Source organism: Penicillium expansum, assembly GCF_000769745.1.
Source record: "Penicillium expansum strain MD-8 chromosome Unknown contig258, whole genome shotgun sequence".
In the NCBI taxonomy this organism is placed as follows: domain Eukaryota; kingdom Fungi; phylum Ascomycota; class Eurotiomycetes; order Eurotiales; family Aspergillaceae; genus Penicillium; species Penicillium expansum.
In genome coordinates this window covers 364865-381290 of record NW_015971248.1, presented here as the reverse complement: position 1 = coordinate 381290, position 16426 = coordinate 364865, and the positions used below count along the sequence as shown (strand labels likewise).

Below are 16426 nucleotides of genomic sequence, written 5' to 3'. Positions count from 1 at the left end.
ATGTCAATTCGCGGGCGCTCCGCGTATCAACGTCGCGCCAGAGATGAAAGGTTGCGATTGACTGCGAATGGCACTTTTCAAATATCAGTTTTTAGCGACTTGCATTTTGCTGAAGGTACGATGAAAGACTCGAACTGTTGCTTCGGGATACTAACTATATTCAAAGCTGATGAGGCGGACAACAAGACCGCAGGGGTGATGAACAGCGTTCTTTCTTCAGAGGACGTGCAGCTCGTGGTACTTAATGGAGATTTAATCTCTGGCGAGGCAACGCAAAGCTCCACCAATTCTAGTATCTACGTTGATCGGATTGTTGCACCACTAGTCGATCGTGATTTACCATGGGCATCGACTTATGGGAATCATGACAGCGAGATTAATTTGGACCCCGAAGAGATATATCATCAAGAGACAAAGTACCAAAACAGCTTAACCCAGAGAAGGGTTCGGGGCTCCACTGCCGGCATCACGAACTATTACCTGCCAGTATTTCCGCATGAGGCTTCAAATGACAGTACCCCAGTATTTATATTGTGGTTTTTTGACAGTCAAGGTGGTCATTATGCCTTGACAGAGAACGAAGAGCGCAAGTCAGTCCCGAGACAGAGTTGGGTAGATGATGCGGTAAGTACCATGGCGTTAAATGGAACCCTAGGGCCCTCACATCTTCCCATGCTTAACTAGGGGTTTATGGTTGATTTTTCACATACTGACAACTTACAGGTTGTTGAATGGTTCACAGAAGCCAATGCAAACTTAACGTCCACCTACGGGCAAACAATCCCATCTCTAGCTTTCGTCCATATTCCGGCTCTTCCAATGCGCGCATTCCAAAAATCCGGCGTTAGTCCGACCCGTGAACCAGGAATCAATGGAGAACGAGTCCAGCAACAAGGCTATGACTCCACGACCGGCTACCAGTCTCAAGATCTCCCATTCATACACGCTCTACTGAATACCACGGGGCTGGCAGCGACTTTCAGTGGCCATGATCACGATAATGACTGGTATGGACCACACTACGCTAGATATTCCATCTTTAGTTCAAAGGCAAAATGTAAAAGATCGCATTTGACTAATCTTTTTCATTTTCACAGGTGCTTCAAGTGGAATAGTAAGCTTTCTGACCTCAATATCACGGGAAATGGTATGAGCATGTGCTACGGCCGGCATACGGGATATGGAGGGTATGGCGAATGGGCGCGTGGTGGAAGGCAGATTTTGTTGAATCAGCAGTCGCTTGGGGACGATGTACGGACCTGGATTCGGATGGAAGATGGGTCAATTTCAGGTGATGTTCATCTCAATGCGACATACGGCCAAGATCGATATGGGTTGTCGCAGAGGAGAATCAGCGAGCAGAATGGTGGTGGTCTTTCTCCTTCTCCTTCATACTTCGGGGTTGGCTACTTGTGGATATTTGTATTCTATGGGCTTATATCTAGGTTTCATTTATGGTAAATGATTCGGTTTTGTCGATAGAAGTGTGCAAGGACAACAAGTCTGTTGAATTGAGGGATTGATCATGGCTCGCTCTCAAGGGAGTTTGCGAGCGTGTAGAATTTGTTAAAGTGGCACAGTCCATCTTGCCTTAAAGATGACTGCTAAGGCCCGAAAACCTCGACTTGGGGCATAATGTGAGAAACATTAATGTTGTAGCAAAGCTGTGAAATGGAGAGGCAGCTATTGGTGTTGATGCGGGGCCAAATTGCTGCCATTGGATGTTGTATTTGTACCTGGTGCCTAAGAGAGCGAATTGAAGATGGGTGTTGTTCTCTGTCGTGGGTGTCGCGTTATTATGGTCCAAGGACTGCATGCGCCGGTGCAGACAGTAGTAACTCGATAGTCATGTTTCCCAAGCGTTCGCCCTAGCTCACATAAACCTGTATGTATGTATGTAGGTTGTGGTCGCTTATCCCCCTTATCGGAATCAACCGTTTTGTCTGTCTTCCAGTAGGTTTCACAATAATTTGCCAACAGAATCCCGTCACAATGGTGAACCCAAACCTCATGAGACAACGTATGTTATATAGGAGGTATGGTCTGGGCCCAACATACGAAACCCCTGATCTTTCTCAGAGATAGAACACAGCCCTTTTGATCGTCGAAAGAAAGAGAACTGGCTCTCCCGCCTCTGACGTCAGAGACCCCTGGAAGGCCCCACCTTTCTGCCCCAGACCCACGGTTGTCAATTTACCAAATGCGGTCATCCGAAAACGAAATGATTTTAGGGCTCGAAGAGATTGAGATTAATTGATTGGGGTAATATTAGAAAATGATAAGATTATCTACAGATGAGGAATATCAATTACTTACCTCACATAAGAGCTAGGGATCATAAAATGATTTGAAACATTACATTTACTGTGTTATATGTACATAATTCATTGGATATAAAAGCTAACAAGTCCAAGTTTCTTGGAAGGATCTGTCGAATAGCTTGTCTCGCCATCTTTACACGCGTTATATGGCTTGGCATATGCGTGGTGACCGAAAGAGTGGAGAATCTAAATGAGCCCTAACCCATCCGAAGACAAAAGACCCTATGGAGTATATTATTCGACATCATGTGTCGCCGATCGTCTCTTTCACTCGCACCACCCCATACTTTGTACTTTGTAAGAATATGATAATTTTGATCTGCCAATACTTACCCTACCCAACCATGAACCGTTCAACTGTACGCATACAAACAACCTCGTCCTATACTTGGCTCAGCCGGTGGCGAACAACATGATAGATCTACCTACTGGTTGATCGTCGGTCATGTCCTTGCGAAACCAACCAGCAAATGCTTGCAATTTCTCTCAACCCCACAGAAAAGTGGATTAAGGCCCTGAAAACTATTTTTAATATGGATCTTTTGAGTTTGGGGTCTTCTGCCCATACATCATTACGCCGCATCCCCAACCCCCAAAATCCCTTTGACAAGCAAGGTCTCGCCAAAATTCCATCTCGAATCGCGACCGTTTCTCCTTTTAGATTGATACCACCTATGATTGATTTAAGCCGAAATGCACTTGTCCGGAACATGGTCTATACTTAATGGCCTCATCGCAACACTACTCTTCTCAACATTAACACCTGCGATCGAATTGGACATCGGCGATGAACGTACGTCATGGCTACTCGAAATTATTTTTCGATAAAAAGTGGCATGGGACTGACTTTGTGATCATTGGACAGAATCAATCAAAGATGCCGCAAGCACGAGTGCTTACTCCATGATGGGGTGGTATGCCGGCAATCAAACTGGACAAATTCCTGGTGCTTTCCCTGAAAAATGGTGGGAAGGGTCTGCTCTTTTCCTTGCACTGCTTCAATACTGGCACTTCACCGGTGACACGACCTATAACTCTTTGGTGAGCCAAGGAATGGAGTGGCAATCGGGTGATAAGGGTGACTACATGCCCAGCAATTACAGTAGCTACCTGGTGAGAACCATACCCCGATTCCAAAATACCGTCTAGGATATTTCTCATTTTTTCGAATCTTTAGGGAAATGACGACCAAATGTTCTGGGGTCTCGCAGCCATGATGGCCGCTGAGCTGAAATTCCCCGATGTCCCAGATAAATTCTCGTGGCTTTCGCTCGCACAGGGTGTATTCAACACCCAGACTGCTCGATGGGATACAACAAAATGCGGTGGTGGTTTGCGTTGGCAGCTCTTCCCTTACCAGGACGGATACACCATGAAGAACGCTGTGTCAAACGGCGGTCTGTTCCAGCTCGCTGCACGCCTCGCCCGCTACACAAATGAAGACAAGTACACGAAATGGGCCGAGAAAATCTGGGACTGGTCTACTTCATCGCCGCTAGTGAACAACAAGACTTGGAACGTTGCCGACTCAACGCAAATGGCAAATGACTGCGCCGACGCCGGTAACTACCAGTGGACCTACAACTACGGCACATACCTGATGGGTGCTGCATACATGTATAACTTCGTGAGTATTCCATGCGGTCAATCTTTCTATTTGCAAATACTAACACTCCGTCCGTACAGACAAATGGAGATGAGAAGTGGAAGACCCCTGTAGACGGTCTCCTTGGCAAAACCCTAAAAACCTTCTTCCCCAATGGCGACGTCTTCGAAGACACGACTTGTGAACCCATTAAAAAGTGCAATTTTAATGAAATCCTCTTCAAGGGCCTCACCTCATCATGGCTCGCATTCACGGCACTATTGGTCCCCGATACCGCAGCGCAGATCAAACCCAAACTCGCGAGTTCCGCACAAGCTGCGGCGAAGTCCTGCACAGGAAACAACAACAACTCATGTGGTATCACGTGGTATCAAAACCAGTGGGACGGGTCAACTGGCATGGAGCAAGAGATCAGCGCAACCAATGTTTTCCTTGCGAATATGATCAACTTTGATACCGGCACGTTTGGACCTGTCACCTCCAATACTGGTGGAAACAGCACCAGTGATCCCAATGCGGGTGAAGGAAAGGGAGGGGATGGCAAAAAAGAGAAGCCGATTACGACTGGAGATAAGGCCGGTGCTAGTATTTTGACTTTGATGTTTGTCTTTGGTTGGGCTGGAGCTATGGCTTGGATGATGCTGGGTGCTTAACCTGGCGGTATATTATATGTCTCTTTTCTTGCATGGGTTTAGAGGGGTCGGAGTTTTTGTTCTTAGGGGGACTCAATAATGTTTGTACATACTATTTCAAAATCATATTTACTCCCCTACAATGAATAGGATACGGTCTAATATTCCAGTTAAGTTCAACCGACAGGGAGCTTTTTCTAGGACGCGGAGATGGTTATAGAGTGTTTTTATTACGAGAAATCCCAGGGTTCAAACTAAGTCCTAAGTAAAAAGCATAACTTAACAAGGTGTTCAAACTTAAGGTGTTTATAAAGGCTATCTCAATCAATTGATCCTCAAATAATACTTCAGTATCACAAGAGCCTTATCGTGTCCAGAGCCCACCCAAAGATTTTGACGTGTATTTCAGCTTTTGAGGGGTATACTCTCTGTATATTAGGTCACTATAGCTGAGAAGTAAGCCATTACGAACCTAAGAAATGTAGAGCAAGCCGAAAAAAGATAGACCAGGCACTTCAATCCCCTTGTTGAAAGCCCAGGGACATGAAGTGGCAATGATCATGGACTAGCATAGACCTTTTGTTTATTAAATATTTCTGTTCTGAGCAGACCCTGGCTTCTGCCCAAATCCGTGATCTTCACCACCTTCGTAATTTAGACTACGGAAATGACCAGGGCGAATTGACTCCTGCATTATTGGCTATTGGTATCGCCGAGGCTTCCGGAACCAGGTCCACTTAAGCAAGGTTAGGATATTTGCCCTAAATGCAGGCCAATGTACTATGTGCCACAGAGAGAATCCTTGATAAAATGTACTCAATAAACGCCTTTTCCCTGGAATCGGAAGTGCGCAACATCTATACTATGTAGTACCAGAAAGGAACTCGTCAACTTCACCTGCCAATCCCCAGCTAATTTTGTACCCATTTGCTCCAGCACCGTAACAAGAGACCAGGGGAAGAAGAGTTTTGGTATGGTCCATCAACTGCCCCGTGACAAAATGGAGTCCACCGCGTCTCATCGGGCGCCGAGCAACATAGACTTGTTTTATATCAAACCCATTCGTCGAAGCCAGTTCATCCGCCTGTTCGTAAATCATCTCAGGACATAGATCCCTCACCCTCTTTAGAATGACCTCAGTTGAAGCATCATCGATATCCTCAGACCTGACGAGCGTTAGTGTCACTGCAACCTAGGGGAATAGATGAACTCAAACCATACCAGTTATTAGGCTCCTTTGTTCCACCAATGACAGTCCCCCCACCCAGAGGTCGGGGTATGATGACCGTAGAGGAACCATCACTCCAATGATGACTGATAGTCCTATCACAGTAATTCGAGACGATGATGAACTGACCCCGCGAGGGGAAAGAGGCAGGATCATCAAACCCCCTCCCACTTGCATCGACAACAGCCGAAACATGATCGCTCTCATCCTGGGATTTATTCTGCCGATAGACAGACAACCCCTGTTTTAGGTTCTTCAAATTGGCTCGAATGAACCGAGTCCCTTGCGCCTCTGCCCGCGTCTGTAACCATTTCAAATAAACCGGAGAATTCAGGACCCAGCTGCGGTAGGTGACGGCTAGCTGGATAGACGGATGTTGAGAGGGGTATGCTGCAGGGTGCAGAATACGAAAGTCTGGCCATGTAGTGTAACCATTTGCCTCTGCTAGGAACGAGGTCGTGTCGGCCGTATCGAAATATTCAACCGCAGGAATAAAATCCACGCCGGCTTCTGGATGATTTTTCGCGATTTCTTCGAATTCTTGGTAGGTTTGTCGCATCCAGTTCTGTTCTATTTGTTCGTCTTCTGTTTTTGCGGGGGTGGGGCGGAAATGTGCCCCTGCCCATGGAGAGGCGTAGTCAATGCCAACGTCTCCCGGTAACTCTTTCGCAATAACGGTGACTTTCAAGTATTTGGATAGTTTGACTGCGATGCTGAGACCGATGACGCCGGCTCTGTTAAATTACTGTTAATAGATAGAAAAAAATGTAGATCGAAAAGAGGGTAGACTTGGCTCTCACCCGACGATGATAACATGGCCTTGACTCATATTGATTGGTCCACACAGATCCCTGAAGTTCCAAAAGCTGTAATGGATATTTTATGAATGAATCTATGTCGAATTGTTTAAAGAGTTCAAGTGTCAAGTGTGAGTCATCTAAATTCTTCCGACACGGGAAAATCACACCGAACAGTCACATTGGGGGATGGGGGGTATTGAGTTGTAATCAGAGCAGAGGAGAAATGGCAAGGGATTGATTGGATCGTATAATAGTTCCATGTCCTTTGTTTGTACCTGGGCATGGTTGTATAAGGTACCTACCTATAGGGGGTTTTGTTATGGGCCATGTAATGGTGATTTTGGCCCAGGAGCTGTGTGACATAGTTTCAAAGGCACATAGCTATACACAGTAGAATATGAGAAAGAAATATACAATGACTTCTTTCAAAGATGGTCATTGCAATATGTTCAATCTGTAACTTCACGCATTAAGCGCGACGCGAAAGCGGTGTGGATCTGCATGAATTCGCCATTCAACCCCAAATTCACCCCTTCTCACCACAGATCTCACGTCCAGATATGGTCGCAATCACAGGCAGGGACAGGCAGGCTGTTGCTGTATCTGAGACTACCGCCCTCCTAGGGTCCAGCAAGATCAACTATGCTGACGTGCCCGCACCAGGCACCCTGTACAGTTCGTCAGGGTCGGGAGATGACAATAACGACAAGGAAAAACCCTTGCCTAAGTTCCAGATCCTGCTGCTCTGCTATGCGCGTGCAGTTGAACCCCTAGCCTTCTTCTCTATCTTCCCTTATGTCAGCCAAATGGTGAAGGACAACGGGAACGTGCCAGACTCGGACATCGGCTTCTACAGCGGACTAATCGAGTCGATGTTCTCCCTAACGCAGGCTGCTGTCATGATATTCTGGGGCCAAGCAGCCGACAGATTCGGCCGCAAACCCGTCCTGGTTTTGTCTTTGTTCGGCGTGGCCGTGGCGACGGGCCTCTTTGGCCTTGCAAAGACCATACCACAGATGATCGCCTTCAGGTGTCTTGCTGGCGTCTTCGCTGGGACTATCGTCACCATCCGCACGATGGTGTCCGAACACAGCACACCCAGTACCCAGGCCCGGGCGTTCAGCTGGTTCGCCTTCAGCGGGAACTTGGGCCTTTTCCTGGGGCCTTTATTGGGCGGTGCACTTGCTGACCCAGTACGACAGTACCCTGGTATTTTCGGGGCTGGGGGCTTCTTTGAGAAATATCCCTACGCGCTCTCGAGCTTCGTGGTAGCTTTGATCGGAGGCACCGCTGCTATGTCCAGCGCCTGCTTTATTAAAGAGACGTTGAAGGAGCCGGCTGTGGTGGATCGGGAGGCGGCATCCAATGCGCCGATTCAGAGCGGTGACCTATCGACAAAGCAGCTTCTCAAATCGCCAGGGGTTGGTATGGTTCTATACACGTACGGGTACCTCATGGTCCTCGCCTTCGCTTACACCGCCATCATTCCTGTCTTTTGGTTCACCCCCGTAGATCTCGGAGGGTATGCCTTTACGCCTCTGCAAATTTCGTTGATGATGGGTCTGAATGGTGCCGCACAAGCTGCGTGGCTTCTCCTGGTATTCCCCCCGTTGCAGAAGAGGATAGGGTCGAATGGAGTGATACGTCTCTGCGCTTCTCTCTATCCGTTCTTCTTCTTATCCTGCCCTCTTGGCAACGTACTTCTGCGGATGGGCACAGAAGCATCCGTCAAGGCCTTTTGGATTATCTTGCCGTTCACGCTGGTGGTCGGCTGCGGAGTTAGCATGAGCTTCACGGCGATCCAGCTCCTCCTGAACGATGTCTCACCGTCGCCACAGGTACTGGGAACACTGAATGCGCTGGCCATGACTGGTATTTGCGGGCTGAGAGCCTTCAACCCGGCTCTGTTCACCACCCTTTTCGCTCTGGGAGCGAGGACACAGCTGGCTGGGGGTCATGCCATCTGGATACTCATGTTCCTACTTGCTTCGGGCTTATCGATTACCACAAAATATCTCCCAGAGTCCAATACCGCCGTTAAGCGCCAGAACAGCCAAGCGAGGTGATGATGTTCCGACCAGCTGAATTCACAGCACTATCAAGATGGGCCCGGGGCACTTGTTGGAGGAGGGCCGTTCCATTGGCATGGATTATAAAAGTTGCAATTCTATTCAATATTTGTTTCATGGCTTAACTGCCGTACATTACATGGGACTATGTCAATAAGAAAAACATGAACAGGATCATATCTGAGTGAAGATAGATTGATTGCATATAACAGAGCGCATTGCAAATTTGAATTTCGTTTCTGCACCATATCACACTCATCGATATGTTCAAGTCTTCGGGACTTCCCAGTCATACTAGATATTTCTCCGGCCATAAATTTTCTAAGAGGAGGTGCAGTGAGTAAACACCTGTGTCTACGGCTTCATCTTGATGCTCGTTTCTTCATATCCTTTATTCATTCACGAGTTTCACCTGAATAATCACAATTTTAGACCCTGCTCAATCCATCGAGCATCATTCACAACCTCCCTTGAAGCAAGAACATCATCATCTGAGCTTACGACTATTTTATAGATCATCGTCACCCACGCCGATCATCGTCGATCATGACGACCTACGATCTACGCCAAACAATGTCTATGTTGCAGAATGCAGGGGCAAGGAATCCAGATGACATTGCATTACTATAATTTTCCCCACTGACTTAATTGAGTCTCATCCGTACCAGTCTACTTCAGTCCAGTCGGTACATCCTATACACCAACGTTACAACACCAAAAGCCACCATGTCAACGTCCGACGAGAAAGTGATAGTGGTAGACTTCGATGGTGATCACCCCCAAGACTGGCCGGCAAGTCGAAAATGGACCCTCATGGCGACCATCGCAATCCCGCTATTCCTCATGCCCTTGTCATCGACAATGACAACTCCAACAGTCAATGCAATTGCAGATGAATTCCACACAACCTCTTCCATCACCGGTCCATTGGCACTATCATTGTTCCTGCTCATGTACTCCATGGGACCAATCTTACTCGGGCCGTTCAGTGAACTCTACGGCCGATGGCCTGTGTTGCAGGTTGGCAGTCTTTTCTACCTATTCTTCAATCTCGGCGCTGGGTTCAGCACAAGCATGACCCAGTTGTTGATATTCCGACTATTGAGCGGGACAGGAGCGAGTGCATCACTAGCTGTGAGTTTGTGATTCCACTTTATTTCATCCTAAAGCTAACAATCTACCAGGTCGGGTCCAGTATAGTGGGTGATGTCTTCCGCAAAGAAGAGCGCGGGCTACCCGTCGCTCTAGTCAGTCTCGGTCCAGTCCTGGGATCATGTCTCGGTCCCATTGTCGGCGGATTCATCGCAGACTATACCACGTGGCGCTGGGCGTTTTGGTCCACTTCCCTAGCCGCGGGTGCATTTCTGGTGGTGTGTTTTATCGTTGCACGAGAGACATACGCACCTATCCTGCTGCTGCGCAAAAAAGCAACTTTAATGGCTGAGACAAGCAGACAAGGCAAAGACGATGGCTCTGTCTGGAAGACCCCGTTTGAAAAAGATGAGACAGTCGGCCAGCTATATAGACGTACTATCTCTCGGTCCGTATACTTCCTCGGCACGCAGCCCATTATCCAAGCGCTAGCTTGCTACTATGGCTATCTTTACGGAATTGTCTACCTCCTTCTTTCCGGCTTCTCGGATCTTTGGACGACACGTTATCATATGAATGTCAGCACCGGTTCCCTCCACTACATTGCACCGTGCATTGGCTACGCCGTTGGTGCTCAGATCTGTGCTTTTCTGACCGACCGAGTGTATCGGTACCAAGTAGCTAAGAACAATGGTGTGGGGAAACCCGAGTTCCGGCTACCGATTATGGTACCGGCTTCGTTTCTGGTTCCTATTGGATTGCTGATTTACGGCTGGAGTGCAGAGTACCAGACTCATTGGATTGTGCCGGATATCGGTATTGCACTCCCACTCATGGGCGCAACTATCATCTTCCAGTGTTGCAGCCAGTATCTGCTGGATACTTTCCCTGTCTATGCTGCCAGTGCCAATGGCGCTGTCTATATTGTGCGAGGATTCACGGGCTTTGGGTTCCCGTTGTTTAGTCCGGTGATGTACGAGAAACTTGGATATGGATGGGGAAATAGCTTGTTGGCGTTTTTGGCTTTGGCGATTGGATGTCCTATTCCTTTTATCTTGTGGAAGTATGGAGAGAAGCTGAGAGCACTGAGCAACTTTGCAGAGAAATAAGCACAACTATCAAAAATGAAGCTTTTGGCCCTATACAGATGAATATATCTTCATACAAGAATAGTCGGCCGCCTTTGCGGCCTTGTGATGTCATTTTAGATGGTCTTCCAGCTGGTCTTTTTAGGATAATTGTTTGAGATATCAAAAGCTTCATTTTTGGACTTAAAACACGACCACAATCAGTGTACTTTAATTATGAAGATATGTGTAATAGTAATTCAGGAATCTTAATTTCTCTGACGTTCTAAAGTCAGGCATTCAGGCACTAAACCACCTATAAAAGAGGGTTTGAACCCTGAGTCCTATAAGTCTTCGTACACGCCCTCTCACTAAAATGACTATTCTATCAATACTCCTAGTGCTGTCTATAATCCTCATCCAAGTTGCCAGTTAGAGAGCTTTGATAAATAGGTAAGCCTAAATAAGTGGCTTTATACTGAGGATAAAGTTGATCTTAATGAACATTCTATTCTATCTGCCCTCATTCCCCATCCTCATTCATCCGCACAATTTCTTTCATCATATCATAGCACACCCTCTCACTAACATAGCTATCCTGGCGATAATGCTCATGCGAGCGCACGAACTCCCTCATCCAAGTAGCCGGTGTAGGATTTTTACCACTAGCCCTCTCACTAATCAACTCCAAATACGGAGCAATATTATCCTGCTCCGCCGACGGCATCTTGCTCTGATTCAGGTAGTACCGAACAATAGCAACCAACCCAGGGAACCCATTCGGCTCGGACTCACCATTGAAGATCTCATCAGCAGTCATGAGCGCAAAGTTCTCCCCCTTTTCCTCCTTCTCCCCATTCAACTGCTTATGGGCCTTGTCCTTACACATCGATTTGACTCCCCCAACCGAGTGAGCTCCAACCAACCACCCAGACCTCCGGAACCACATCTTCCCCTCACGAACGGCATCCCGCTCCTTCGCAAAATCCATCGACTCACCCACCTTGTTGATGGGTATATAGAAGTTCAAATGCATAGTGGAAATTGCTCTGGAGAGCAGATAGGCGAAGATGGCAAACGCCGCGTTCGCCTTATCTGTGAGCTGGGACTCCATTGTTCGGAACTCAACACACCACCCTGGTCCCGAGTCTGTGGTTGGGAGCTTGAAGCGAACGGCGTGCCAGACGCAGCTCTGGAGGAGCTCGAAGAGATTTGTCTTGGAGGTGTTTTGATTATGTATATCTTCTTCAGTTAAAACGAGCGGGTCGCGCGAGAGGATGGAGGCGAAGTGCGTAGCCAGAGACTCGTCCATGCCGCCGTCTAGCAGACGCTGTTTGATTGCTGGATTCATTGGTTGGATTGGTGACTCGCTTTCGAGACCAGGGGGTTTTTCTTCGGAGATGTATGTCCGATTCCAGGTCCAGCGTGGAGGCTATGGGAATTTGTTAGTCTTGGGTATAATTTTCTGTATAGGGGTTTTATAGTTTGACATACGGTGGTTTCCATCTCTTCTGGTCGACGGTCATCTGTGAGATCCCCGAATCGTTGCCAGCGGATATCCGTGTCGACCAGGTATCCCTTCCAGATTGGGACTGCGGCGGTCATGGCGAGGAATATCGGTGCGAGGGGTATTAGCTGGTCGTGTAACCATCTGGCTTCTGTTTCGTTTTGTGCTTGGAAGGTTGTTTGGAGACTGCAGCAGCCGATTCCAACCTCGAGGTCATCTAGGCAGAGGTGGTTTTTGACTTTCTCTCCCGAGGGTAATATATCATGGAATGTATTCGGTGTCTCGATGTCTTGGTAGACTGGGTAATGTGTCTTCTTTCGGCCTTGTCCACGTTTGAGGATATTCTCAGGGATGGTTCTGTACCGTGGAAGAGAGCACATAGAGTAATTAGTCTGGTTTTGACCTTGAGGAGTTGTCCATTGGCCATCCGCTCCAGCACGGGGAAAGAAGGAAAGGGACATGGTATGCTGGTTTGGCGAAAGAGAGTGATTGATGACTTGTCGTCTGGCTGAGATTAGCTCCTGACTCTCCAACAACTGAGAATTCCTTACCTTCTGTTCATATTTTGCTCGACGCTTAGGATATCCTCGATGTGTTCTGTATATGGCTCTGCGGGAGTTGTTTCAACCACATATTTAGCCCATTCCCATTGGAGAACAACGCTGTTTTGGGTGTTAGATGAAGCTATCTTCATTACTAGGATATACTGACGGTTCTTCGTTGCTGGCTGGGCTTTCTTCCCATTGGCGAATTACCTTCTCCTGGTCTAATAGCAATGTCGCCCGCTCGGCGTCTGGGTTTAAATCAACCAGGTTGTATTCAATCTGTAGATTGCATTAGCTCGTTTGATCTTTGATTAGTCTAGGTCAATACATACCTCATCGCCCCACGAAGCAACATTGTCACTGCGAGACCGCTGTTTACGCCAAAGGCAAAGCAATTGCTATCACACGCGTTAGTAACGACAAAATGACGAAAACGAAAGAAAACGAACCTCAGTTGCCCATCTCTGAATATTTGGCGCAGCCTGTTCAGTCTCTGGCCAACCTATGGATGGTCCTTTCACGCTATGCAGGGTTAGAAGTCGCCGTTGCGTGGAATGGTGAACATGTACGTACGGTATACCCATATTCGATATGATTTTGATCTCAAGCAATGGGGCTTGAAAGTAAAGATTGAATAATGTGATAGTACTACGATATCCGAGAGATCTAGAGTTGTTTATAACTAATCGAATATCGATATCAACCTCAACCACAACGTCATTTTCAAGGGCCTAAGTACTGATCTACAGACCACCCGGCGATCATCCGCTTAAGTTTGTGGAATGCTCTTGGCTCTTCACAGTAAAACTCCTGGATATCGAGGAGATGACAATTCACGCTTAGAAAACATGCTTGGCAGTGTCATGTTCCTAACCCTAACCTTGCTATGATGCCGTAATATGACGTGGCACGTTATAGGAATGCAAGGGGGAACCAACCTTTTTTCAAGATAATTGTTGAATCTCGTCGATGGAATGTGGAGACATATTGATAATGATCCTAATTAATTGTCTCAAAAGATAGAGGGAGTTGGGGTCCGTAAACTAGGCCAGAATGCGTGTTTACATAGTGTCGACAGGGAACGATAATGTGGTATCACAACATCAAATGTACTAAATAGATTCTACGTCTCAACCTACAAGTTCTTAGCTAATGGAAACAGTATCGTCAGCGGGAATCCCCATGCTACGCACTTCTGTGTCCACTTCTTGCAAGCCTGCAAGGTATCAGGTACATTAAGGCTCGCGTGATGTTCGATATTCGTCAGCCTCCACGTTTCTCAATGGCTAAATCCCATTCCTCGTTGCGGTGTGGTCATTGCGCCAAGTCCACAAACACCTAAGCTACACTGGATAATAAATTGTAAGGATAAGTATATTTTGTGTAGGAACTCCTTACAAAATGTACATAAGCACAATGAGGTTGCTTCCCGATTCGCACCCTGTTGAGAAGTTATTCTCTTCGCTACCCTTTCACAGTATCATTTGATCTAGGAGTATTGTGCAAATAGAACGACAAAAAGAGGACACAGCAAGAAGAAGCGAGAAAAAAGTTTCAATGAGTGTATACTTTGTGATTAGTGATTTCAATTGCATGTTTTTATAGAGATAGGCTTATTTGTCAGGATGGTTCAAGATCCGGCAGATTGAAATATATCACGGCAATATGACACCCCATTCAATCCAGTTTTGCAGTGATGTCTGCTGCAGCTCTAGCCGTTGCTCTTTGGTCAGGGCAATTGGTTCCAAACCTCTTTTTCTCCTAGATTCTGTTGTCTCACGTAAAGCTGGTCTTTCGTCCTCATCATAGGCAAAATCAAAGGAGCGAACCTCAGCATTAGCCCAGTCCGTTACTTTATAGTATGGATTAGCATGAGATAGTGAGACGTGATAAGTTAATGACGTACCATGTGAATTCACGGCATTCACCCAGTCATCCGTCAGAAAATGCAGAAAGCAGCCATGAGAAACCACCACGATTTCCTTTTCAGGTCGCTGCCTCAGCCACTCCCGTGCCAGTTGAGCTCTCTCCAAAAGCCTACCCATGACGGGAGCCCATTTGCCTTGCTGTTTATGTGTAGTTTGCTTAGCCTCACCCAAACCAACCAGATTAGACACCCGAAAGCGTACCTTAATATGCCAGCCAGGCTCAACCATAGTAAAATCTACCGGCAGTTTCTCAAACTCAGCCTTGATATCAAGCAGATCCCTACCAGTGTCACAGATGAGATCACTTGCTTCCTGCACCTCTGGCCAGGCGATAACCTGCAGGCTACCGTCCCCTACGTGTGAGGGGAACGCTAACAGCGCGGTCTGAATGGTGCGTCGTAGTGGCGATGACAGAATTAGTTGAATATTTTCAAGTGCAGGGAAACTAGCACCTAAGGCGCGGGCTTGCTCTTCTCCCAGGGGCGTCAGTTCAGGGTCAGGCAAATGGTGATTTGCATGGCTGAGATTGTGGAAGCCTTGTGCATGGCGCACACAGTGAACTATTGGTGACATACCTTGCGGAACCACTGAAATGGCTTTCACCCGCTAGGTATGAAAAGGTAGTTGGATTTCGTTTGAGCGTTGTTTCAGAGAAAAAGCAGATAAAGACAGGGGTCTCGCTAGTGCCAAGAATAGTAGTTCCCTGCGCCTCAAAGCGGGGTTTTGTTGATGGTGACATAGAACGACCCCAGCCAGTCGCCCAAACCTTCAAATCAAGACTGTAAATATGGATTTGTTACTGTCTTAGTCGGCGAAGAAGGCTTCACGCGAAATCAAACAGCTCTGCGCCCGCGTCGATGCGCTGGTGAACAACGCTGGCGTGGTTTGCTCCCCTCGTCACTTTCCCGAGGAAGACGTGGAGATTCACTTAGTAGTCAATTGTATTAGATATTTCTTATTCACTCTACTCCCATTGACACACGTGACGCCAAGGTAGCAACAACGAGTGGAAGGCCTCATTTAGGTGCCTTTTTTAAGCACCTGGCTGTCATTCGTGCGAGGCCGGCCCGGAGGGTCGGCCCTAGTTGCTTGCCCAGGTGAAATTGTTGTCTATAAAAGTTTAACTATGCTCTTGCTGCAAGCATACTTGATACTTATTACTAAGGTTGATATTGAGTAATTAAGACTTCCTTTGCACTATATATCTGTATATCTCTACCTATATTCCCGTTAACTGATTTAAGAGTGTGACTATATGCGTTGTGTGTGTACCTTTTGTATTGAGATGTCATACAAAAGATACCTAATCCTAGAATAATATATGCAAATATCGCGATCACTGTGATTTGCGCTTGGACCTCCGTAAGGCAGTTTCTAGTAAATTTTCGAAAGTTTCAAACCACTGGTCAGTGAGAATGATCTAGAATGGTTTTAATATCACTATTAAATGCCGTTGCCTCGATAATGAATTTGAAAAGCGAGCCGTTGGCAGATGGTATCTCATTCTACCGCCTGAAAGCCTATCGAACCATCCACACATGTTATTATATGTATTCTGTTCCGCGAATTTATGTTGTTGCGCCATGTCTCCCGGAAACCTCAATAGTTTCTTGGCATCGAGGACCTTGAGA

The 16426-nt window shown here is 46.9% G+C and overlaps 7 protein-coding genes across 7 annotated transcripts; 4 read left to right on the top strand and 3 right to left on the bottom strand.

Annotated features, from left to right (window-relative positions):
* On the top strand, nucleotides 1-1461 carry PEX2_075500 (metallophosphoesterase family protein; the record flags this gene model as incomplete). The annotated part of the gene is made up of 4 exons (XM_016744820.1): nucleotides 1-115; nucleotides 167-624; nucleotides 724-1007; nucleotides 1098-1461. The coding sequence occupies 4 exons, from the start codon at nucleotides 1-3 to the stop codon at nucleotides 1459-1461; spliced, it is 1221 nt and encodes a 406-aa protein (XP_016600740.1).
* Nucleotides 1462-3014: 1553 nt separating this feature from the next.
* PEX2_075490 (glycoside hydrolase family 76 protein) lies at nucleotides 3015-4580 on the top strand (the record flags this gene model as incomplete). Its single annotated transcript, XM_016744819.1, has 4 exons — nucleotides 3015-3114; nucleotides 3187-3434; nucleotides 3499-3948; nucleotides 4008-4580. The coding sequence occupies 4 exons, from the start codon at nucleotides 3015-3017 to the stop codon at nucleotides 4578-4580; spliced, it is 1371 nt and encodes a 456-aa protein (XP_016600739.1).
* An 841-nt stretch (nucleotides 4581-5421) lies between these two features.
* PEX2_075480 (FAD-dependent oxidoreductase) lies at nucleotides 5422-6616 on the bottom strand (the record flags this gene model as incomplete). The annotated part of the gene is made up of 3 exons (XM_016744818.1): nucleotides 5422-5725; nucleotides 5781-6521; nucleotides 6588-6616. The coding sequence occupies 3 exons, from the start codon at nucleotides 6614-6616 to the stop codon at nucleotides 5422-5424; spliced, it is 1074 nt and encodes a 357-aa protein (XP_016600738.1).
* A 531-nt stretch (nucleotides 6617-7147) lies between these two features.
* Nucleotides 7148-8653, top strand: PEX2_075470 (Tetracycline resistance protein, TetA/multidrug resistance protein MdtG; the record flags this gene model as incomplete). The annotated part of the gene is made up of 1 exon (XM_016744817.1): nucleotides 7148-8653. The coding sequence occupies one exon, from the start codon at nucleotides 7148-7150 to the stop codon at nucleotides 8651-8653; it is 1506 nt and encodes a 501-aa protein (XP_016600737.1).
* Nucleotides 8654-9382: 729 nt separating this feature from the next.
* Nucleotides 9383-10857, top strand: PEX2_075460 (MFS transporter; the record flags this gene model as incomplete). The annotated part of the gene is made up of 2 exons (XM_016744816.1): nucleotides 9383-9790; nucleotides 9841-10857. The coding sequence occupies 2 exons, from the start codon at nucleotides 9383-9385 to the stop codon at nucleotides 10855-10857; spliced, it is 1425 nt and encodes a 474-aa protein (XP_016600736.1).
* A 481-nt stretch (nucleotides 10858-11338) lies between these two features.
* Nucleotides 11339-13451, bottom strand: PEX2_075450 (glutamate--cysteine ligase; the record flags this gene model as incomplete). The annotated part of the gene is made up of 7 exons (XM_016744815.1): nucleotides 11339-12247; nucleotides 12310-12826; nucleotides 12874-12984; nucleotides 13034-13146; nucleotides 13200-13265; nucleotides 13317-13389; nucleotides 13441-13451. The coding sequence occupies 7 exons, from the start codon at nucleotides 13449-13451 to the stop codon at nucleotides 11339-11341; spliced, it is 1800 nt and encodes a 599-aa protein (XP_016600735.1).
* Nucleotides 13452-14522: 1071 nt separating this feature from the next.
* PEX2_075440 (histidine phosphatase family protein) lies at nucleotides 14523-15368 on the bottom strand (the record flags this gene model as incomplete). The annotated part of the gene is made up of 3 exons (XM_016744814.1): nucleotides 14523-14719; nucleotides 14774-14933; nucleotides 14997-15368. 3 exons carry the CDS (start codon nucleotides 15366-15368, stop codon nucleotides 14523-14525), a joined length of 729 nt encoding a protein of 242 aa, XP_016600734.1.
* Between the last annotated feature and the right edge of the window lie 1058 nt (nucleotides 15369-16426).